At 49.2% G+C, this 23,145-nt stretch overlaps 1 protein-coding gene across 1 annotated transcript in view; it reads left to right on the top strand.

Annotated features, from left to right (window-relative positions):
* Positions 1-1,586: 1,586 nt before the first annotated feature.
* Positions 1,587-23,145, top strand: part of RUNX1 (runt related transcription factor 1) — a 160,320-nt gene continuing 138,761 nt past the window's right edge. The window contains 2 exon segments of the mRNA XM_008635281.2: positions 1,587-1,830; positions 2,018-2,131. Of these exon segments, the coding sequence (XP_008633503.2) occupies positions 2,077-2,131 (55 nt within the window). The 5' untranslated portion in view covers positions 1,587-1,830; positions 2,018-2,076.

Here is a 23,145-nt window from a genome sequence, read left to right as displayed (position 1 = left end):
TCCAGCTCCGGAGTGGGAAGAGGTTTATCCCGATCCAGGCAAAAAGTTGGCGGCAGGATCTGGAAGAACTGGGAAGTAAAAACACCCCTTGATTCAGGATTGAGCCAAGCTCAGAGCATGGGGGTGAAGTGGCCTAAGTTGCCTGTTCTTGCTGCTCAGAATTGCTCTGGGTTGTTTTTTCAGGAAGTTCATTTGGGAAAATATCCCGATTTCCTAGGTAATGTGTGTTGCTGGAACTGCCGAATCCTTTTGCATCACGAGAAGCTTTTTGGGGTTGTTCAGGCTGGAGAAGAGAAGGCTCTGGGGAGACCTCAGAGCCCCTTCCAGTGCCTAAAGGGGCTCCAGGAGAGCTGGAGAGGGACGTGGGATAAAGGATGGAGGGACAGGACACAGGGAATGGTGTTAAACTGGAGGAGGGAAGGTTTAGGCTGGATTTTAGGATGAAATTGTTCCCTGGGAGGGTGGGCAGGCCCTGGCACAGGGTGCCCAGAGCAGCTGGGGCTGCCCCTGGATCCCTGGCAGTGCCCAAGGCCAGGCTGGACATTGGGGCTTGGAGCAGCCTGGGACAGTGGGAGGTGTCCCTGCCCATGGCAGGGGTAGAACAAGGTGGTTTTAGGTCTCTTCCAATCCAAACCAGGATTCTTTAAGCCTCTGATTCAGCAAATTGCCTTTTATTTAAAGGAAAATCTACTGCACACACCCCCAGAGCTCCCACTAACTCCAGGAGGAAGCCAGGATGCCCTGGCAGGGTTTCCACAAGAAATTCAGGCAGTGCCAGGACTCCGCTTCCAGAGTTGCAATAAGCAGAGAAATCCAAGTGGATGAATCCAACCTCCTTTTGTCCAGGAATTCCCACTCCATGGAGCAGTAACTGAATTTTCTCCTCACTTCTTCACTGTCACAGCCAGAGACAAAACTTCCAATTGATTATTGGTTTAGGCTTTTTATTTGTCACTTCTTTTCTTCTTTTGGGGAGGGAGAAGACAACGGAAGAATAGGAATTGTGCTCAGGAAGGATTGTTGGATTGGACCCCATGGAAGTAACCACCAAGGTTTCCTGTGATAGTCCAGCACTCCTTGGAGGTTGCCATCACAGAGATTCCAAATAAAGTTGGGAATTTTTAATGTCCCCTTTTTTTCCATTCTTTTTTTTTTTTTTTTTAAATAAATGTGGGAACTTTTAAATCTCCCCTTTTTGCTTTTCCATTTTCTTGAAAAGAGAAATCCCGTTACAGAGCTCTTTCCGCAGGCAGGGGTCTTCTTCCCTCCGGCTGATTCCCAATGTTTTCCAGGATGAGCTCCACATCCTGCTGCCTTTGCAGCAGCCTCAAACCCAGGCTTGAACTGCTATGGAATAAGCAGCAATGAACTCGCTATCAAAATAAGCAGGGGCTCCAAAAAAACCACAAACAACCAAACAAGAGGAGTCGAACTAACTCAGCAAAGATCTTTTGGAGCACCAGGGCTGGTGAATCACCACTTTTTCCCTCCCTCAGCAACTCCATCCCTGCCTGGAGCCCCGGGGAGGGCAGGTGGAGTGGGGAGGGCATGACTTCAGAAAGTTAAAAAAAAAACCTTTAAAAAAAAAAAAAGGCAGAAAGTCGACATCACCCCAGTCATGTGATGCCAAAGGACCAATGGAGGCAGGTCCTGGAAAGGGGAACAGTTAAATTTGTAATTTGGGTTGTGTGAAACACTTCTTTGGGCCTCATAAACAACCACAGAACCACAAGTTGGGTACGGAGGCAGTCACCCAAGAGCGGGTCCGGGATATTGGTCAGCAGGGAGGGCGAATCGTTGTGCCTGCAAACCACAGGGTTTCGGAGGCTGGTAAGCATCATCAACCACAACCAAGCCGCTCTTTTTTTTTTTCCCTCCTTCTTTTTAAGAAACAATTTCGGAGTTCTTTGAGCGAAAGTACCTCAGGATCCGCTCCCGAGGCGCCGGGATGGAGCCGAGCGGGATGGCTGGGAGGAGGGTGGTGGCAATGACCAGTCTTCATTTTGCACTCCCCAAGGTGGAAGGAACCCTAAATTCCCTGCCAGTGAAGAGAGAGTGAGTTTTAAAGAGGAAACAATGGCTTCAAACAGCATTTTTGAGTCACTTCCTTCTTACCAGCACTTCTTGAGAGGTAAGTGCCATTCAGAATTTCTAAATGTATTTTTTGGTTTTCCCGTGGTTCAGAAAATGCATGTTTGGGGAGGATCTGGTGTAGTACATGGGGTTTTTTTCCACTTCAGTTTTCTTTGAGTTGATATCTGAGCTTGCAGAAATATCATCTCGTTGCTTATCAGTTAAAGAGATTACAGCAAGGACTCGTTTAAGCTGTTCAAACAACCATGGCATGCTCGTGAATTTGCTCTTCCCAAATCCTAGTGGGCTCGGATAACTCCTGGGAATTACTGCAGGTACAAGAGTGGCAGCACAAGTCCCTTTCTGGCTCTTTTCCGGGGACTTTTTGAGCTGCTGCCATGACAAATGACAGCCAACAGCACCCGACACGCCGTGCAGGGAGGGAGCAGCAGAGCATGATTTAGGCTGGGCTTAAGCCTCAGAAAAAAAGCTTAGGAACCTGCTTAAAGTTTGCCGCAACTCACGTGGCTCGGGGAAAGGAGCGGTGGGATGGACTCGGAGGCTCTGTGGATGCTCTGATGGCTGCAGGAGCAGCTGCAGCCCTGGAAGTGCTCCGGGAGGAATGGAAGGGCTTCACCCAGCAATCTGCGTTTTGTCACCAGTGACCAAGAGGTTGTAACGTTCTTGTAATGTTCTCATCACCCCCTGTGGAGCTGATGCTTTAGTCATGGCTTATTCATGCAGCCCAGCCAGGCAGCGGCACGGGCAACTTCTCTGCTTCCTGGGAATTACCTCCCTAAATCCCTCCTGGAGCTGAACTTTTCCCCTCGCCACGCAAGCCTGTCCCGCAGCAGGGCTGTGCCCACGTGGGTGACAAGGACACGGAGCCTGTCACAGCCCGGGCTTGGCCAGAGAGCAGCACTTCAGAGCTGGTTCTAGTCCCAGACTCCCCGGCCGCGCTGGGTGTGAGTCAGGAGTTTATTCCCATTAATAAGCGGGAATGCGGAATGCTGCTCCCAGCTGCTGTGTCACCACCGGCAGCAGCTCCTGCCACCCCGAGGGTCACAGCTCCCCGAGAGGGACACAGGCAGAGGGCAGCCTGCTCTAATCCTTCCTGGCTCTGCTGTTCAACTCCTTTTTTTTCCCCCTTCTCCTCATATCCAAAGTTTTTCTCCGTCTTTTTCCTGGCACTGCAGCCTGTGAGTCACCAGCACCTTCTTGCCTGGGCGGGGGAGATGCTGAAGGGTGAGCAAGAGGTGCCCAAGTGCTGCCATTGCTCAGCACCCCGAGCAGGGAAAGGAAGCAATACTGCTAAAATAACAAGCAGGATCTTCCTGCCATTCATCAGCCTTTTTATTATTATTATTATTCTATTTATTTATTTATTTTTTAGCTCAGCAACTGCTCGGTGTTTAATCTGTAGCTCTGGAAGGGTTCTTGAGGAACCTTTGTGCGTCTGATAAAGAGCAGAGTGAACCTTGTGGGGCTGTGCTTGTGCAGTGCCAGAGCACAGCCAGGCCACGGGGCGGGATGGGGAGCAGGGGTTGTGTGCTTGGCAGGAACCCAAAAAATTTGAGAGCAGCTGGTTGAAAACCGAGAGCTGATTTGTCCAGAAAAGGAGGAGTTTCATTAAAGCTGCTTAATCCAGCAAGAGATTTAGCTCAACACCCCAGAATGGGGGTTACTGTTGTCCTTACTACACATTATTGGCATTAATGTTGCTCCAGCAGCAGTATTTCATTTTCTTTGGGGTCTGGGCTACAAGCATTGCTAGGCTGGAAGTCATCTGGATACCTTAGGAACACCTGGAATGTTCCAGGCCAGGCTGGACGGGGCTTGGAGCAGCCTGGGATAGTGGGAGGTGTCCCTGCCCGTGGCAGGGGGTGGCACTGGACAACCTTTAAGGTCCCTTGCAACCCGAATCATTCCTTGTTTTTATATTTATATAACATTTTCTATTCAGTTCTGGCAGCCCAGGCGCAGATCCTGGCACGTGCCTGGCACAAGATCCTGCAGAACCGTGGGTAAAGAGGTTTTACCTGCAGAAAACCTCGGGTAAAACACTTCAGTTGAGTTGTAAAACAAATGTTTCATCACTGCAAAAGAACATCGGGTGTGAACATGGAACGGTTTTCCAGCAGTTCCCTTTTTGTTCCTTTCTCCACTCGAACTCCGGGCAGTTTCAAAATCCTGGGCGCAGCAAAAGGAACGTTTGGGCTTGGGAGCAAGAAAAATAATCCTCCCTAGGGTGGGTTGTTCTCACCCTGTTTCTCAACAGGGATTGCAAAGAAATGTCCCCAAAGCGCCTCGTTTCTGTTTTTCCCGCCAAAATTTATTGCACTTTCTCCCTCAACCGAAATCGTGAGGGAAAAGGAAAACTGAGTCGTTTTCTCCGTGGATTTCCCTTTATCAGGCCATGCAGCTCTGTGAGAAGGAAATCCATAACTCTTTTTGAGCCTGCTACTACGTGAAAATTGGGAGAAAAAGAGGGGAGTGGGGAAGCAGCAGCATTGTTCCAGCCCCCGAGAGCAGTGACAGGCACAAACCCCTGACATATTAATGGGGTGTGGTTCACCACAAAGGATATGGCCCTTTTTCTATCACACCACACCAGCTCCTCGCTTCTGCCACCAGCTAAAGGAATGAGGATCAGGCTGAAACCTCCTGAATTCTGAGCACGTTCTAAAGAGACCTTTTGGGATGGGGCATCAAAATGAGGCCTGCTGGGGGTCTTGTGTTAAAGAGTGCGCCTGCAGATTTTAAAGGAGGGCTAAAAAATTACATCACACACCCTGCTAATTTTTATAATTTCTAATTTTATAATTTCTTGAGGTTCTTACCTTGTCCTGAAAGATTTCCTAATAATTTTGCCTATGAAAGAAAACAGAACTAATCTTTTTATGGAGCTCAAAATAGCACCAAGAGTAGTATTTTCCATGTGGGCACTTTTGCCTCGTTTTTGCTGCAAGGTCTAATTCTTCCAATATGCAAAGAAGGTTACTCCTGGTTTTGTATTTGTGATATACTTTTATTAATTAATCATGGCCATGGTGTGACATTTTGATGGTTTCTTATCAAATGGGAATGAACTCCAGCACAGCACTTTTGTAGCATGGAAAAATAGACTGGGGAATTTCTTCTGAGTCCTACAGTGACAAGGAGCACCCAGGAATTGTGAGATTCTTCCCTTGTAAGTGCAAAAAAAAGTGTGGTGAGTCCAAGGAAGGGCAATGAAGCTGGGAAGGGTCTGGAAAACACATCCTGGGAGGAGCAGCTGAGGGAGCTGGGAAAGGGGCTCAGGCTGGAGCAGAGGAGGCTCAGGGCGGACCCCACCGCTCCCCACAAGTCCCTGCCAGGAGGGGCAGTGAGGGGGGGTCGGGCTCTGCTGCCGTGTGCCAAGGGAAAGGAGGAGAGGAAATGGCCTCAAATGGCACCAGGGGAGGCTCAGGGTGGAGATTGGAAACAATTTTTCCCTGCCAGAGTGGTGAGGCCTTGGGATGAGCTGCCCAGGGAGTGCTGGAGTCACTGTCTCTGGGAGTGCTCAGGAGGAGTCTGGATGTGGCCCTTGGGGACAGGCTTTGGGGTGCTGCTGGTGCTGCTGGGGTGGCACTGGGTGATCCTGAAGGGCTCTTGATGATTTAATGGAGAAGCTCTTCCTGCTCTGAAGGGCCTCCCTGTGTGTATTCAGGGACCCCTGCCCCTGAGCACTCTGTGTCTCTTTGAAAATGAGTGGCTTTGACTTCCCATGTGGTGGGATTCGCATTGGAAAAGTCCCCAAGTCCCTGGTGCTGGGTGGGAATGGAGGCTGAAGTGATCAGGGGCTCCCTCCCATCACCTCCAGAACTGTGGATTCCTCATCCCTGGCAGTGTCCAAGGCCAGGCTGGACATTGGGGCTTGGAGCAGCCTGGGACAGTGGGAGGTGTCCCTGCCCATGGCAGGGGTGGAATGGGATGAGCTTTAAGGTCCCTCCCAACCCAAACCAGTTTGGGATTCTCTTTTTCCAGTACCATAAATTCCCTTGTCACTGTGCAGAGAATTTTTCAGGCCTTCTCAGGCTGCCTGCCCCATACCAAAGAGTTAATTTGTGTCAGCATTATAAACCACTGACTGCAGCTTGTGAGTAGGAAATTGAACTAAAGCTCATAAAAACCTTGGCTTACAAGTAGAAAAACCTTGCACAATGTCTGATTTACACAGCCTGAGCTCTTTTTTCACTTAAAAGCCTTGAGAAACGTTGCGAGGCCTGAACGCAGGAAGTAAAAAGTCTGACAGAGCTGAACACGCTGCTCTGGTGAGATCAAGAGATTTTATCCTGCGCCAAAATATTTCACTGAGCATTTGAGCAGCCACACAGCCCAGGGATGTGCTGGGCTGAGCCTAAAAAGGATTTAGGTTCTGTATGGCCTGCACATCCCTCAGAGTGTTTTGCCCTTGCCCTTTATCACTCGGCCATTGATTAGAGATTGTTGGGTGTTTCACCATGAGGGACAAACTCCAGCTCTGAGGCGGCTCTCTGGTGGAAAATGAAAGTATCTCCCCCGCACTGCCAGGGGATGCAGTAAAAATAGAAAACAGAAAAATTGCATTTTTTTTTTCATGACCAGAAGATAATCATGATTTAGTTCGACTGCTGAGGCATGACCCCAAAAGAACAGGCTGCTTATCTCGAAATGCATGTGAAGGTCAGTGGTGGTGGCAAGTTACGAAAGTAATTTATGCAATTTGACTTTGGAATAAAGAATGAGTGCCTCAATCATGCTGTTATTTGAGAGGGGAGAGTCTGTACCTAAACCAGGAGTGGCAAGGAAATTACTGCTGTTGGATTTAGGAACAGCTACACTGGCTTTGGAAAGCCGAGGAGAAACAATCTTAAAGAAACAAGAGATTTCTCTGTAGGTTATCCCAAAACCAGGAGAAATATCTGACTGGGACATCCTGCCACGTGCAAATGGTACCTGCTGGGTTCCAGAGGCTTCTGCTGCACATCCAAAGGGATTCCCAGAGGGCCAGGCAGGAATGGGAATGGAGAACAAGGCTGAAAGGCAGAGTGGGCATTAAGTTGCACCAGGGGAGGTTCATTGGCATAAAACACCACTGGATCCAAGGCTTTAGCAGAATCCTAGAAACACCTGGATCTGTCCATACCTAACAGAGCATCATAGAACTGTTTAGGTTGGAAAAGCCCTTTAAGATCATCAACAATTTCTTAATCAATACCAGCCAGGTTTAGGGGGAAAAAAAAAAAGCTTTGGAAGGGTTAAGTTCTCCCTTTGCCTCTCCCTGCCCTGTTTCAGAGCACAAACCCTGTTGAAGCTGGGGAAGAAAGATCCCCCTGTAAGCAGCTCTGTCATCTGCCAGATGATTTGTGGCTTCCTCCAGGACATCTGGGATTGGCCATGGAGAGAGCCAGGCCACGGGCTGGGTGACTCACTGGGCTGAGAGGACAAGAAAACATTGCCCTCCCTCACTGCCTCTGCTCTGGAGAGGCTGGGTAATGTTTGTATAAACTTGAGTCAGCTTCCCAAGCTGTGGAGTGATATCTCCTCTCTGAAGGGCGCCAATGAGCTCTGTGGGGTGGCACCAGTGGAGGTGACAAGAGTGGTGGTGGTTGAAGCATCAGAGAGCCCACAAAGGGCTGCAGTTTGTGGGTGAAGCCTGTGCACACACCAGAATGTCCTCAGGGATACTGAAATCAAGGCATGTCGCTCCTGCCAGTGGAAAGAGTAGGAACTGTGCAGGTTCCCAATGCAATTTCCAAAATAAATGACTTTTTTTTTCACTGAGATCCCAGCCAAAGTCTGGCTTTACAGCCAGCTTAAATTTAATAACAAAACTAAATGGTTTAGTCCAGTAAAATGAAATGTTTTAGTCCAAAACATCAAATTTATTCAAACCATTGGAATAGAAGAAGAAAAGGGCATAGAAGGACTGAGTGTGAAGCAGGGAGAGACGGAGAGGAGCTGCCACCTGGGAGAGTTTCCAATTCATCCTTGATGTTGTCTGGAGGATTCCCCACTTCTGCCTGCAAGTGAAACTGTCAAACTGGGCATTTTCACTTTGTGAAGATCTGTGAGAACATTTTCTCTGGCTTTGATCAATCTGGGCATTTTACTTTCCAACCTGAAGTTTTTGTTTTGAGTTTCTGGTTCCAGTGAACCCCAAAGCAATCCAAGACAGGCTTGGGGTTTTTTCTTTTGCCTCATGAATATTTTGTCTTGCAGGATATTTTCTGTCACCTGCTTTCCTACTGAAGCCGTGATTTTGAAAGCCCAGAAGCTGCATTTAGGTTGGGTTTTGTCTGCAGGCTGAAAGGTTTATGTCTTACAAATCTTTCTGTGAATGCACTGGAAGGAAACCTGAAACCTGTCAGGTTTTATGTGATTTGCTATAAACATTTCAAGCTGCTGTACTTAGGGCAAGCCCTGCCACCCTCATCAAATCAGCAGCTCAGAAGCTCTGACCCAGCCCTTCCAGTGGCCTTTTGTGGTGTTTAAAAGAGAAAGGAGTGTTTGGGAAATCCCTGGCAGGTTCAGGGTGAAGCACAGCGTGGGGCTGAGCGTGTGTGTCCCTTCTGACAAATGTCTCAGACCTTCAAAGCCCCAGCACTGCCTGCAGCTCTCCTAAGTTCCTTTTCTACGTGGTTTTATGGCATTCAGCAGAGCCTGCGTTTCACAGAGTCACAGAATCGTGGAATTACCAGAGTTGGAAGAGCCCTTCAGGATCACCCAGTCCCACCAGCAGCACCCCAAAGCCTGTCCCCAAGGGCCACATCCAGACTCCTCCTGAGCACTCCCAGAGACAGTGACTCCAGCACTCCCTGGGCAGCTCATCCCAAGGCCTCACCACTCTGGCAGGGAAAAATTGTTTCCGATCTCCAACCTGAGCCTCCCCTGGTGCCATTTGAGGCCATTTCCTCTCCTCCTTTCCCTCCCCTGGTGCCATTTGAGGCCATTTCCTCTCCTTTCCCTGCCCCCTCCTGGCAGGGAGTTGTGGGGAGCAGTGAGGTCCCCCCTGAGCCTCCTCTGCTCCAGACTAACCAGTTGATGGCCACTTTGTCCCTGTCTGGGGGGATCCAGGATTTTATCCTAAGAATTGGTTCTGGGACATGTTTTCTTTCCCCAAAGAAAAGGGGAGTGTGGCTGGAGGAATGTTTGGAGAGCAGTGCTACCTTAAATGTGCCCTGGCTGTATAAAATCAGTTGTGAAAGCCCCGGGGTTCATCTCCTGCTCTCCGTCACCACCACAGCTCATCCTGACATCAGGGGTGGCTGGATGAGCCTCCCCTCACTTTCAAAAGGACATTGAGGGACTGGAGAGTGGCCAGACATGGGAAAAAGGGCTGGAAAACACATCCTGGGAGGAGCAGCTGAGGGAGCTGGGGAAGGGGCTCAGGCTGGAGCAGAGGAGGCTCAGGGGGGACCTCACTGCTCCCCACAAGTCCCTGCCAGGAGGGGCAGTGAGGGGGGGTCGGGCTCTGCTGCCGTGTGCCAAGGGAAAGGAGGAGAGGAAATGGCCTCAAATGGCACCAGGGGAGGCTCAGGGTGGAGATTGGAAACAATTTTTCCCTGCCAGAGTGGTGAGGCCTTGGGATGAGCTGCCCAGGGAGTGCTGGAGTCACTGTCTCTGGGAGTGCTCAGGAGGAGTCTGGATGTGGCCCTTGGGGACAGGCTTTGGGGTGCTGCTGGTGCTGCTGGGGTGGCACTGGGTGATCCTGGAGGTCCTTCTTGATGATTCTGGGATTTTGTGAAAGACCAGGGGAGACTCCAATGCACATCACCCAGAGAGGCCGCGGATCTGAGAGCAGGGCTGCACCCACTTCATGGGAAGGGCTTTGTATTTTAGAATTCAGTTACCAGATAATATCAGACTTCTGTAAAACACTTCTGGTTTTCAGGACCTCCATGTAAATGAGCTCTGGGGTTTCTATGAGTCAGGTGGAACAGAATTCATATCTGGAAGATACACTCAAGTTAAGACTTCATTAACAAGGTTTTAAACTGAAAGAGAGAGGTTTAGATTAAGTTTCAGGGAGAAAATCTTCTCTGTGAGGGTGGGGATGCCCTGGAATGAAATTCCCAGAGCTGCTGTGGCTGTCCCATCCCTGCAAGTGTCCAAGGGCAGCTTGGACAGGGCTTGGAGCCACCTCACATAGTGGAAAGTGTCCCTGCCCATGGCAGAGGTTGGAGTAAGATGATTTTTAAAGTCCCTTCCAACCCAAACCATCCTGAGTCTGTGTCTGAGTGTTGATGCATCACTTGCTGCAATATGTGGTGCTTTCATTGTTCCAAACCCTTTGCAAGAAATTTCGTTGCCATTTTCTATCCTTTTTGGCTGCTTCGGAGAGGAATGAGACCCCTCAGTCTGCACCAGTTCTCTCTTGATCTCACCTGTAGGAGTGATAATGGATGGGGCTGAACACCCACACATTTTTCACAGCTTTGCACATTGAAACCAAGAGTCAGGTCTCACATGGGAACATGAACTTCTTCTGTCTGTCCCCTGCTGCACTGGAGGAGATGATTGGATTTTCTAAATGAAGCAGGGTTTCATATGAAGTGTGCCTGGAAACTAAATGTGAACGGGTTTCAAGGTTAAAAACCAGAGACAGGATAAACTTTTGGGGTTTAAAGGTGATGAACCATTAAAATTTTAGAGTAACGATCAGGACTTTTAATGCTGGGGTGGTTTTCTTTTCCTCTAACAGGGATTGCAGTGGAAATAGTCATTTTTGGCAGCAGTTCCCCAGGGAATGGGCACAGCCCCGAGGCTGCCAGAGCTCCAGGAGCGTTTGGACAGCGCTGCCAGGGATGCCCAGGCTGGGATTGTTGGGGTGTCTGTGCAGGGCCTGGAGTTGGATTCCATGATCCCTGTGGGTCCCTTCCCACTCAGGATATTCCATGGTTCTATAATCCCATTTGGGATAACAAGACATTACTGACATGAAGAGGGATTTAGGGTTCCCCTGTGGGGTGAATTTGTGTCATTAAAATGATTTCTAGGCAAGGAAAGATGATTTAGGGTCACATTTTACCGGGGCAATTAAAGCAACCCAGTATTTTGTGTACATGGAATCTGATCCAAGAGTCCAGGAAACCACTGGAAATACCTGGCTGATGGCTTTGGGCTTTGGGTGAGACCTGGGATGACTCTTGTCCTGCAGGAAAAGGTGATGGCCCAGGTCAGCAGTTCATGTTGATGTCTGCTTTTTGCTTTGGAGCAGCATCACAGAATCATGGAATGGTTTGGGTTGGAAGGGACCTTAAAAATCTTCTCATCCCACCCCTGCCATGGCAGGGACACCTTCCACTGTCCCAGGCTGCTCCCAGCCCCAATGTCCAGCCTGGCCTTGGGCACTGCCAGGGATCCAGGGGCAGCCCCAGCTGCTCTGGGCACCCTGTGCCAGGGCCTGCCCACCCTGCCAGGGAACAATTCCTGCCCAATCTCCCATCCAGCCCTGCCCTCTGGCACTGGGAAGCCATTCCCTGGCTCCTGGCCCTCCATGCCTTGGGAATTGTCTCTCTCCAGCTTTCCTGCAGCTCCTTCAGGCCCTGCAAGGCCACACTGAGCTCAGCCCAAAGCTTCTCCTCTCCAGGCTGAACAATCCCAGCTCTCGCAGCCTTTCCTCCCAGCAGAGCTGCTCCATCCCTCTGCTCATCCTGGTGCCTCCTCTAAATTTGCTCTACCAGGTTCATTCATGGCCCTTGTTCCCTGTTTTGCCCCATTCTGAGGATGTACCGAATAAAAAATGCCTCTGTGTGAACCAGAGATCCCAATTCCAGCTGCCCTCTGCTGGGTTGGCTCCTTTTTCCAGGAGCCCCCTCCCAGTCCTTCCCCCCTGTGACAGCTCCGAGTTTTGGGCACATCCCCAAACCCTCATAGAGAAGGAAAAGCAGCTCCTGAGGCTTTTGGAGTGTTCCTGCTTTGACTAAACCACCCCAGCTGGAGTTCAAAAGCACTTCTTAAACAGAAGCAGTTGGAGGGTTTTCATCTGTCTCAGCTCCTTTTCAGCCTTTGGAGAAGCCCATTCCAGGCAGAGGGATGAGGAGATGCTCCAGATCCCAGTGTCTGAGGGGATCAGGTGTGGGACCAGGCTGGGCATGAAGTCAACCTTGGAAACTTCAGGTTTATAGAAATTCCTCACACAGAGGTTCTGGTCAAAAAACAAAACCCCAAAACTTGATTTAACAGAAATTTGTGATTGGATTTCAACTCATTTCCAAGGAAAATCTTTTCCCTATTCCTTCACTTGTTTTCTGGCTGAAGTCCCTCACTTGTTAAGGTGAAGAACTTGAATATTTCAAGGCATTGCTGGATTTTTTAATGTTTGGGTTTTTTTTATCTGCAGAAAATTAAGGCCTTTCTTATTTGACACTGCAGTTCAAAGAAGAATGAGAAATTAAATAAATACCCTATAGACAAACATGAGCTGTCCCATTTTAGGATGCAATTACCTGCAGCAAAGTTTCCCTCGCTGCTTTTTCTTCGGTGAGAAAACAAACCACCTTGTGATTGAGGTTTGGAGGAAATGCTGCTCTTTGCAACACTCGCCACCAACAAATTCCCCCAAACATTTCTAGTGCATGACTTAGGCTGCAGATTTTGCTGCTGGTTTGCATTTCTGCAGCTGGAGAGCAGCGTGCTTTGAGTTGCCATAAAATGAAGGCAAAAACTAAAATAACCGAGTGGATTAAAGATTTGACTGACAAAAAGGAAATCCATTTTAAATGGGTTTTTTTTTTCACCAGAATTCAGTGCAGAAAGAGGGTCAGGAAGGGGAAGAAGATTTCATTGCGTGTCTGATTCAGCCCTTGAATAGCAAAGCCACTTTTCCTCTGCTGACCTCTGTTTCCACTGGGTGCTGCATTTTCCAGCTGGAATGGGGCATATTCCCAACCAGCTGGAGCTGCCAGGATTTCAGGGAATGGTTGGGTGATGGAAACCTGAGGCCCAGCTGCTGATATTTGAGGCACAGGTGTTTGGAGCTGCCTTTGCCTGTGAGTTAAAATAAAGGAATAGAGAAAACTCCTCCAGGTTGTGCTCCCAGAATAATCCTCTGGCATTTTTCCAGGGTTTCTTTTTTTTGGGAAGCTCAGTGTTTGAAGTAAATCCCCCATTGTTCGTCCTACTGGGTTATTAAATTACTGTCCTTTCCCTCGCTGGTGTCTGCCCATTTTGGTTGGGATCGGATGGATACAGGTGGCCCAAAGAAATCCTGGTTCTGTGCCTGGCACCTGGAATTCTTCTCTTTGATCCTGGTTCCTGGAACTTTATTATCCCTGTCCAAATGATGCAGAAAGTCAGGAAGGGATCATGGAAACACGGAATCATGGAATCGTGGGTTGGGTTGGGTTGGGAGGGACTTTAAAGATCATCTCATTTTAACCCCCTGCCATGGGCAGGGACACCTTCCACTATCCCAGGGTGCTCCAAGCCCCATCCAGCCTGGCCTTGGACACTGCCAGGGATCCAGGGGAATCCACAAACTCTCTGGGATGGAAGGATTGGCTTCTCCTGGAGCTGCTGTGCAGGCAGTCCTGCTCTTTCATTTCTGAGTTTACAGAAATCCTGAGTCAAGAACTTCTGAACCCATCTCCAAGGTTTCAGATTTTTTCCCAAAATCTCAACTTCAGGACACTGTGCACAGATCTCACTGGACCAACAGGTTCCTGTGGGATCTTAATTTCCTTTTTCCAGGCTCTCCTGGAAGGTTCCTCAATGAGCCTGGGCCTGTTAATTTTGGTAATGCAATGACATCAACATTAATTTTGGTAATGCAAAGCTCGAAAGTGGCGTGGGAGGGAGAAAATGGTAGGAAAAAGAGAATTATTTCTAAACGGCTTTCTTAGTTGTTACTTTTTTCACTTGAATAGACGTGAAACTCGGGAGGCAGCTTGTGTCAGAGTTCCGATGCAAGCTGTGATGTGGTAGATAAAAAGTGAGGAGGGTGTTGAGCCAAAGGGTTGCTTCAAGTCAAAATTAGACCAGGGCAGCAGTTCTGCCTCCTGTGCAGGGCAATTGCCGGGCTCAGGCCCTGCCCGTGGCTCTGGTGCCGCTGCCGGGCCCCGGAGCAGAGCCCGGGCCCTGCCCTGAGCCCTCCCTGCAGCCAGGGACACCCAGGGCTGAGGGCCCCTCTCAGCTGGGGCTCCTCTCGAGGCTGAGCAGCCCCGGCTCCCTCAGCCTGTGCTGGGCACGGAGCTGCTCCAGGCCCTTCCTCAGCTGCGCTGCCTCCGCCGGCCCCGCTCCAGGAGCTCCCTGGCCCTGCTGGGCTGAGGAGCCAGAGCTGGGCACGGCACCCCAGAGGTGCCTCCAGGGCAGGATCCCTCCCTGACCTGGTCATGTTCTGAGGGAAGTGTTGGGGAATCACTTGGGATGGGGATGGATTGATTCCCTTGAACACTCTGGGCAATTACTCTGTGAATATTAATTCCATTAAATCCAAATGCTGTTAATGGAGGCCTTCCCCACAACCTGTGCAGTGTGGAGAAAATCTCTCTTGCTTCTCATGAGAATCTGTCATTCTTTTTCAAGCTAAGCCTTGCTTAAGTGGGAAATTACAAAAAGCTCTCCTTGAAAGCATCCACAGCCACTAAAAGTCTTCTCCATGGAGGGTGAAATTCCAGATTGATTCATGCATCACCTGAACTCGAGGCAGGTCTGGTTTGATGCTACTAAAAAGCCAGGAGACACTGTCCTAGGCAGGCCCAGCGAAGCTGATTTCCTATAGACATGGATGTGCTTTGTGCCTGAGGTCTCTAAAATCCGACAAGGATTTAATCTGATGGAAGGTTTTTCCCTTTCTTGAGGAATCTAAAACCTCCCAGCAGCTCCCTTCGGCTGGGAGCTCTGACAGAGCCTCTCAGCCACGTTTCATGGAAGCTGAAGGAACTTCAGCCCATTTCTGCTCTATCAACTTTAGTAAAGTTGGCCCACAAACCACAAGAGCTGGGGGAGGGCCAGAGAAAACCAGGCGAGATCACACAAGCTCTGCCTCCACAAAAGCAGCCCAAGAGAGGAGTTTGCAGTTCAGTTTGGCCCAAATGACACCCAAAGACAGTCAAATACATCCTTAAATGCTTAAATGACTCTGGGAGTAGGATACTCCTCATCTTCATGGATGAAGAATCATCATATCAGAAGTTCAGCAGTTCTGAGAACCTCAGTTTTACAGCTCTGAGCCCAACTATCTCCCAAAAGATCTCATGTTTACCTCGGAATTCAGACTGAGTCGAGCTGATGTTTTAATCAGAAATTTCCTGAGCACCACACATTATTTCAGGGCTCTAATATTGCACCTCTCCAGCTGCAATCCAGTTCAAGTAGAAACCACAAAGAAAATCCAGGGAAAAAAGGATTTTCCAATCACTTTTGAGCAGCGGGAGAACTTGAAAATACCAAGAGCTGTTTGTGGCTATCAAATTGGACTTGCTGAACCTTGTGGATCCCTCCCAGCTCAGGATATTCTTGATAGACTCCCTAAAATCCTGCCAGGCTCCAGCAGAGCAGGAGGTTGTTGTGGGACAGGGAGACTTTATTCATGCACTTCAAATCGTTTCTTCTCTTTTTTTGCTTCTTGCAGAAAATAATTGAACAATAAAACTTCTTTCTTTTTTTTTAAATTTAATTCCAGAGCTCCTTTTTTCCCCTGCTCTCGCTGGTGTTGATCTGGGAAGTTCCAGAAACACTTGCAGGGTGCTGAGCTCTGCTGCAAAGCCAAAGCTGCCGTTGGAAAAGGCTCCACCTCTGGGACAGGGAATAACCTTTGCCCAGGGAATTATCAGAGCAAGGGCAGGGCTTGTTTTGGTTTTCCCATATCTCCCTTCTGGGTAAAATTCCAGGCTGGTGCCTCGCTTGTCTGCAGGGCAGGTTTCTCTGTAGGACAAGTGACCTTGGGAAACAGAATGTGCTCCTTGAGGAGCTTGAGCTGCAAAATCTGGGGCAGAGGGGTGAAAATGGTGTCAGGATCCACAGGCTGTGAGAACAGGATCCCAGACTCCCTGAGGTGGGAAAAGACTTCTGAAACCATCAGGTCCAAGCTGTGCCCGATGCCCACCTTGTCCCCAGACCAGAGCACCGAGTGCCACGTCCAGGAATTCCTTGGACACCTCCAGTTGCTCCTCTGGCTGTTCTGGTAGCACTTCCATTAATCCAGCCCTCACTCCAGTAAGGGAGGACTGCACAGCAAAGAAATTGTGGAAATCTGCAAGAAATCCAGGAATGGTTTGGGTTGGAAGGGGTTTTAAGCCCCTTTCACTCCTACCCGTGCCACGAGCAGGGACACCTTCCACTCTCCCAGGCTGCTCCGAGCCCCACCCAGCCTGGCCTTGAAAAACTCCAGTGATGGAGCACCCTCAATTTTTCTGGGCACACCAGAGGCATTCCCTTGGTGTTTCAGTGTAGCACAACCCCTTCCTCAACAACTCCTTTGGGGTGGAACCATAAAAAGGCAGCAAAACAGGAGCTCAGCCTTTCCCCCCTGTGACACAACGGAGCCGCACCACCACAACTTTTTTGTTTTGCTCAGCAGCAGGGGCTGCAGGAAGGAGCTCGGGACACACCTGCACCCACTTTTCCTCCAGGAAAAACCCCAAGAGGCTCCACGCTGGCACAGAGCACCCCGAACACCCCTCTCCCCGGAGTCCTGGGCCAGCTGTCGGCCTCTTTGGGGCATCCTGTTTGTTGGAAAACAAGTGACAGTTGCAGGAGGGTTGCGAGAGCAGCAAACCGCAGCCCCTGTGTGGGGCTGATAAGGGCTCTGCGCTGCTCTTGCAGCAGTTCCGTCCCCGCTCTTTCCTGTCCCGCGCCTTTTCCTCGCCGCCCTCGAGCTCTGCTGAGCTTTTTGCAGTTATTTGGGTTTCTCAGAAGGGCCAGGAGCTCTCCTGCTCGCAGGGGACATGAGTTTGTCCCCCGCTGTGGGGCTGGGCAGTGGGGAAGGAGGAGGTTGCAGAAGGGTGTTTGAAAAAGTGCAAACCCGTCACGGTTTGGGGTTTCGGGAGTTTGCACCCACGCCTGCCAGCCTGATGTCCCCGAGCTCTTCGTTAGGCTGAGTCTAACCCATGCTCAGAGTATTTCTGGAGGAGATCAGAACTGGTGACACAGAGCGAGAAGCATTTCTGGGCTCAGGGGCCAGCAGTGAGGCAAAGGTCTGTGCTTCTGTCTCAGTGTGATACCGACCTTGAGATGTCATGATTCAAGTGAAAGGATGAAAAAAAATGGACTTAAAATGCACCAGGGGAAGTTTTGATAAGAGATTTGAGCTTTTTTCCCCCACAGGACTGGTCAGGAAGTGGAATAAGTTGGCCGTGGTGGAGTCACTGTCTCTGGGAGTGCTCAGGAGGAGTCTGGATGTGGCCCTTGGGGACAGGCTTTGGGGTGCTGCTGGTGCTGCTGGGGTGGCACTGGGTGATTCTGAAGGGCTCCTCCCACCCTGATGATTCTGGGATGCAGCTGGTACAGAGGAGGATCAGTGTTTGCAAAGAGAAGAAAAAGACATAAAAGATGTGAAGCTGTAAAACCAAATGTTTTTGCTCCCACTTAAAAACAAACAAACACAAAATCTCTGTGGCCTCTAGGAAAAGGTTTTCCCACTCTTTTCTGTGAACATGTGATTTAGTGACCTTTAAAAAAGCCAAGCTGTGGGGTTTGTGTGTTTATTCCATCAGGAGATTATTTTCTGTTCTTCTACCTCTCTGATGCTGCAGCTTCTTAGAACAAAAAAATGGCATTATCATGGAATCAAGGAAGGGACCTTAAAGCTCATCCCATCCCACCCCTGCCATGGCACCGCCAGGGATCCAGGGGCAGCCCCAGCTGCTCTGGGCACCCTGTGCCAGGGCCTGCCCACCCTCCCAGGGAACAATTCCTGCCCAATCTCCCATCCAGCCCTGCCCTCTGGCACTGGGAAGCCATTCCCTGGCTCCTGGCCCTCCATTCCTTGGAAATTGTCTCTCTCCATCTTTCTTGTCAGGTCCTTCAGCTTTTGGAATTAGGTCTATTTTTAACAAAACTCTGATGTATTTTTTAATAAAAGATATCTGCAAAAATTCCCAAACAACCAATCCCAGATCTCTGGTAGGAGATGAGAAAATTACACAGTCAATGACATTTATTTGATTAGTGCTGAAAAGACCCGGATCAGAGTTTATACTCGGCCCCTTTAATCCAGTAACACCTGCCCAAGGACACCCAATATCCCCCTTTTTATTGGGATCCACGCACCAAAGGGAGTGTGAGGTGCAGGGCTCCTGTTACAGCCAGCTGCTCCCTGGCATCCTTGGGTTTCCGAAGGAAAAAGGGAGCAGGTCGCTCGTGTGCCTTTCCAGGGAGTTTATTTCAAAGCTGGGCTATTCTGGTTTTCTTGTACTTTTAGCTGAACTGGGAACTTAGATGGGATCTTGGGCAGGAATTGTTCCCTGGGAGGGTGGGCAGGCCCTGGCACAGGGTGCCCAGAGCAGCTGGGGCTGCCCCTGGATCCCTGGCAGTGCCCAAGGCCAGGCTGGACATTGGGGCTTGGAGCAGCCTGGCACAGTGGGAGGTGTCCCTGCCATGGCAGGGGTGGGATGGGATGAGCTTTAAGGATCTTTCCACCCCAAACCATTCCATGATTCCATGGAACAGGAACAACTGACTATGATAGAAAGTGATAAAAAATATTTGGCTGATTTAGGGGCACAATTTCACATTTCCTGAGGTTCCCAAGGGATTTAGGAACCCATCTCCCATTATTTTTAATCATTTCGGTGCCAACTTGCTCCAGGTCCTTTCTGAATCCATGGCAGGGAATCCAGCCCAGCTCCAGAGGGATCCCAGGCTGCCCCCTGCCCACCCAATCCCAGTGGAAATGCTGTGGAAGGAAAGCAGGGGATGGTTTAATGGGAAAATTCTTGCCAGATCCCAGCTTGGAGTAAAATTGGTTCTGATTTTAGCCACAAAATGAGGATAAGGAAGGCCTGGCTTCTACCATGGAATCAGAACCATGACTGCTCCAGCCAAAATTCCATCTGCTCCCACATCTTTTCCCTGAAACCTGCAGGTACTTAAGGAAAACACAGCAAGGATTATTCGCTTCCCTTGGCTTGGAAAAGGGATTTTTGTGCCATAAAGTTGGAAAATTTGGGGCATTCCCAGTTGATTTTAACTGAAATTATTCATTTTTGGGGGGAAATATGGACCCCCTGTGATGCTCAGGACTTCCATGGGGAGTTTATATAGGTATAGAATATAAATAATATATAAGAGATAATGTATAATATATATGTAATATGTAATATATAAAATATATAATATTTAATACTTGGTATTTAATATTTAACATTTAACATTTAATATCTATTTAATTTTCTATTATCTCCATTTTTTAGCAGCTCTGTCTATTTTTCTTGATGTATTTCTGCTTTTATCCCTCAAATAAATTGAAGAGGGCTTGGATGGCTGCATCCTCTTTGGAATCTTTGGGATTTTTGTGCAGTCCAAAGGGAAAGAAAGGAATCCATTTCTTTAGGAAAAACCTCCCTCTTGGAGCCTGCTTAGAAATGGTAATGGCCTAAAAAATGGAGTTTTTAAGGATCCTAAAATCTCTTTAGCTTTGAATAAATGTGGGTATGAGGGAAAAAATATCCTGAATTTTGCTGCTCAGGGTTTTTATTCTGTGTCATTATTAATTGGGGTTTTTTTTTAGAAGAGAATTAACAAGTCACACCCTGGCAGGGATGTTCCTTAAATCTTCCATGAAATTCTCAATAATTATTCCTCTTCTCCTAAATTCCTTCCTCACACACCTGAATTCCACAATGGGAGGGTTCCAGCTTTTCTTTTCATCCTTTTTTTTGCCTCGGGTTTTACTCTGAGGACGTTTGGAAAACTCCAGTCCCAGGGGCAGTTTTGTTTTCATCCATCTGTGACCCTCAAAATCAAGGAAATCTGGGGGAACAGCAAAAGAGAAAAAAAAAGGAAAAAATAGGAAAAATAAATGAAGAACTAATCCAAGAGTGCAGTCAGATGGGAGAAAGCTGGGAGGGGAAACAACTTGAAGATAGAAATCATTTTTTAAGCCGGTGTTGAGAGTGCCCAGATGTTCCTCTTCAACGTATTTCAGATGTTTTGTGGAACTCTTCCCTGTTTTTCACCATTTGGAATCCCTTTGGAATCGGTCTGTTCTTCAGGGAGAGGATACAGACAATTTCCAGCACTGAAAGTATGGTTAGAAAAAAATAGAGAATTTTTACTAAAAAAATTGTACTTAAAAGGAGGAGGGAAAGTTTCAAGGAAATATTGCTAAAAGATCCCAATGAAAACGGGTTTTGAAAATATCCTTGGATTTTTTAGGAGAGGCACCATTTCCATCTGGAATTCCCATTGCTGAGCAGCTGGTAACTCAAAAAATAATAATAATTCTGGCCACAGGTGGGTCACAGCACCATAATCTGTATAAAGTGGAGAAAAAGGTGGCTGGATTTCTACCTGTGCTCATATTTTGAATATCAAAATTCATCTGAGCATCAAAATTTGGTAAAAAAGTACCACAAGGAGCAACGAAATCCCTTGGCTGAGAAATCTCTTTCCTTAAATGTTTCATTTGCTGTAAATTGGGTTTTGTTACTTCACACTTTGCATGAACTCTCAGGCCAGTGCTTAAATGGGAATAATCCTGGCTAAAATTCCATGGGTTTCTCCAGGGTGGAAGTGCAGCTGCCAGAGGTGGCAAAAATCTTCACATTTTTCAGTTTGAGGCCAAAGACTGGGGGGTGACAGCACCACGATGGAGTGGGAGGCACCCAAAGACATGGAAGGGTCTCCCTGGGAAATCATGGAATGGTTTGGGTTGGAAGGGAACCTTAAAGGTCACGTAGATCCACGGGCAGGGACACCTCCCACTGTGCCAGGCTGCTCCCAGCCCCAATGTCCAGCCTGGCCTTGGGCACTGCCAGGGATCCAGGGGCAGCCCCAGCTGCTCTGGGCACCCTGTGCCAGGGCCTGCCCACCCTGCCAGGGAACAATTCCTGCCCAATCTCCCATCCAGCCCTGCCCTCTGGCACTGGGAAGCCATTCCCTGGCTCCTGGCCCTCCAGCCCTTGGGAATTGTCTCTCTCCATCTTTCTTAGGCTCCCTCCAGCTTCTCCAGGTACAAATCCTCCCATGTTTTCCCCAGGCCAGGCCAGGCTGTGTTGATCCCCTGCCCAGACCCCCCAGCAATCCCAGCCTGGGCATCCCTGGCAGCGCTGTCCAAACGCTCCTGGAGCTCGCGCAGCCTCGGGGCCGTGCCCATTCCCTGAGGAGCCTGGGCAGTGCCCAGCACCCTCTGGGGGAAGAACCTTTCCCTAAAATCCAACCTAACCCTGCCCTGGCCCAGCTCCAGCCGCTCCCTGGGTGCTGTCCCTGTCCCTGTCCCAGAGATGGGAGCTGGCCCTTGTGGGGATGCCGCAGGGCTCAGGATGCCGAACTGTTTTCCCTCCCATGGATCAAGTTTCCCTTTAACTCCTCTCGGTTCCTTAGGGAAACAGCAAACCCACGATAATTCCCTGTTATCCAACACACACACGACCCGATTTCCCTTCCAAATCCACGCACCTGCCTCTCCATTACCCTCAGGACACTGATATTTTCTTGGATCAGCAGCTGCTTTTTCTGTCCAGGTCTTTTTGATGTCCTGCAACAGTGAAATTTCATCCTGCCCCCTCAGCCTGTCCTGTTCAAACCCTTTAATTAATGGTGCCCTAATCAGTGGAGGCCGTTCATTTGTGTAACTAATTATGGAATTACTTTGTCAGGAGCTGGTACTGGGGTAGATGGAGTCAGGCTGTGCTGAGTTTCCAAGGGGATGCTCAGGGAAAGCTGGAATCCAGGAGGAGCAGGGATTTCAAGGATCTGCTGGATCTGTGGGAAAGGAGCGCTGGGAGAGCTCTGGAGGTGGATTTTGGAGCAGGAGGAAAAACAGCCAATGGTCCCCTTATTTCTGTGTGAGGGAATTATTGACTCCTTTCCTCTGGGATGCTTTGAGCTAGGGTTAGGAAATGAGGATTTAGGGTTTGGAGCTGAGGACTGATGAGCCTAAAAGAATGTGATAAAATCATGGAATCCCAGAATGGTTTGGCTTGGAAGTGACCTTAAAGCTCATCCCATTCCCACCCCTGCCATGGCAGGGACACCTTCCACTGTCCCAGGCTGCTCCAAGCCCCAATGTCCAGCCTGGCCTGGGACACTGTCAGGGATCCAGGGAAATCCACAACCTCTCTGGGCAAGCTGTTCCATTTCTTTCCATCAAAGTAAAAAATAGAATGAAATAAAGCTTTGCCTCTTTAACTGGATCCCAAATTTTCCATCCTATTTTCAGCCACACAAAGCACTACCAGGCCCCAGGTGCTGCTGGCAGAGCAGGGGATGATCCAGGCTCCATCCTCGGGAGTCCAGGGCTGAAAACTCCTCTTCAAAACCCAAGAAATCCTTTTTTGCAATCCTGACTCAAAGGCTGGATGACTCCTGCCCCGCCAGGAGTTCAGAGCACACTCGGTAATTCCCACTTGTGTCTCCATTTGGTTTTCCAGTCAGCAGCTGAGGTGTGGGCAGCGCTCTGCACATGCAAGGGTAGCCAGAAACAAAACAAAATCCTTGCTAATTAGCAAGTTGCTGTGTTTGGAAAAGCCCAGAGTGGATGTTTTTCCTCTTGGCCTCGTCATGTTTTCATAAAGATTTGGAAACTCAGCACTTGGATGGTGTGCAGGGATCCAAGCTCTGCTGCTGCCAAGGCGGGAGAGTTTCCTACTCTGCCTTCCTGATCCCTTTGTCCCGGGCAGTTCTAAATGAGTCAGGCTCTGCTGCTTCCAGCACTTCCCTTGGGAGACAGGGAGAGCACATCCTGGGAAAAGGATGGGATTTCCAGCTGGGCAAGGGAGGGATTGTCCTCAGCTCCAGTCCTGGGGAAGTTCTGGGCAGCACAGTAAAAAAAAATAAATGATTGGAGAACATCCAAAGGAGGGACAAAAAGATGGGGCAGAGCCTGGAGGGGAGGAGGAGCAGCTGAGGGCGCTTGGAATGTCCAGCTGGAGAAGAGGAGGCTGAGGGGTGACTCCTCAGGGGCTG

This window comes from Corvus brachyrhynchos, unplaced genomic scaffold (genome assembly GCF_000691975.1).
Source record: "Corvus brachyrhynchos isolate BGI_N302 unplaced genomic scaffold, ASM69197v1 scaffold434, whole genome shotgun sequence".
NCBI lineage: Eukaryota > Metazoa > Chordata > Aves > Passeriformes > Corvidae > Corvus > Corvus brachyrhynchos.
The sequence above is the reverse complement of the archived record's forward strand: the minus strand, read 5'-3'. Positions and strand labels throughout refer to the sequence as shown.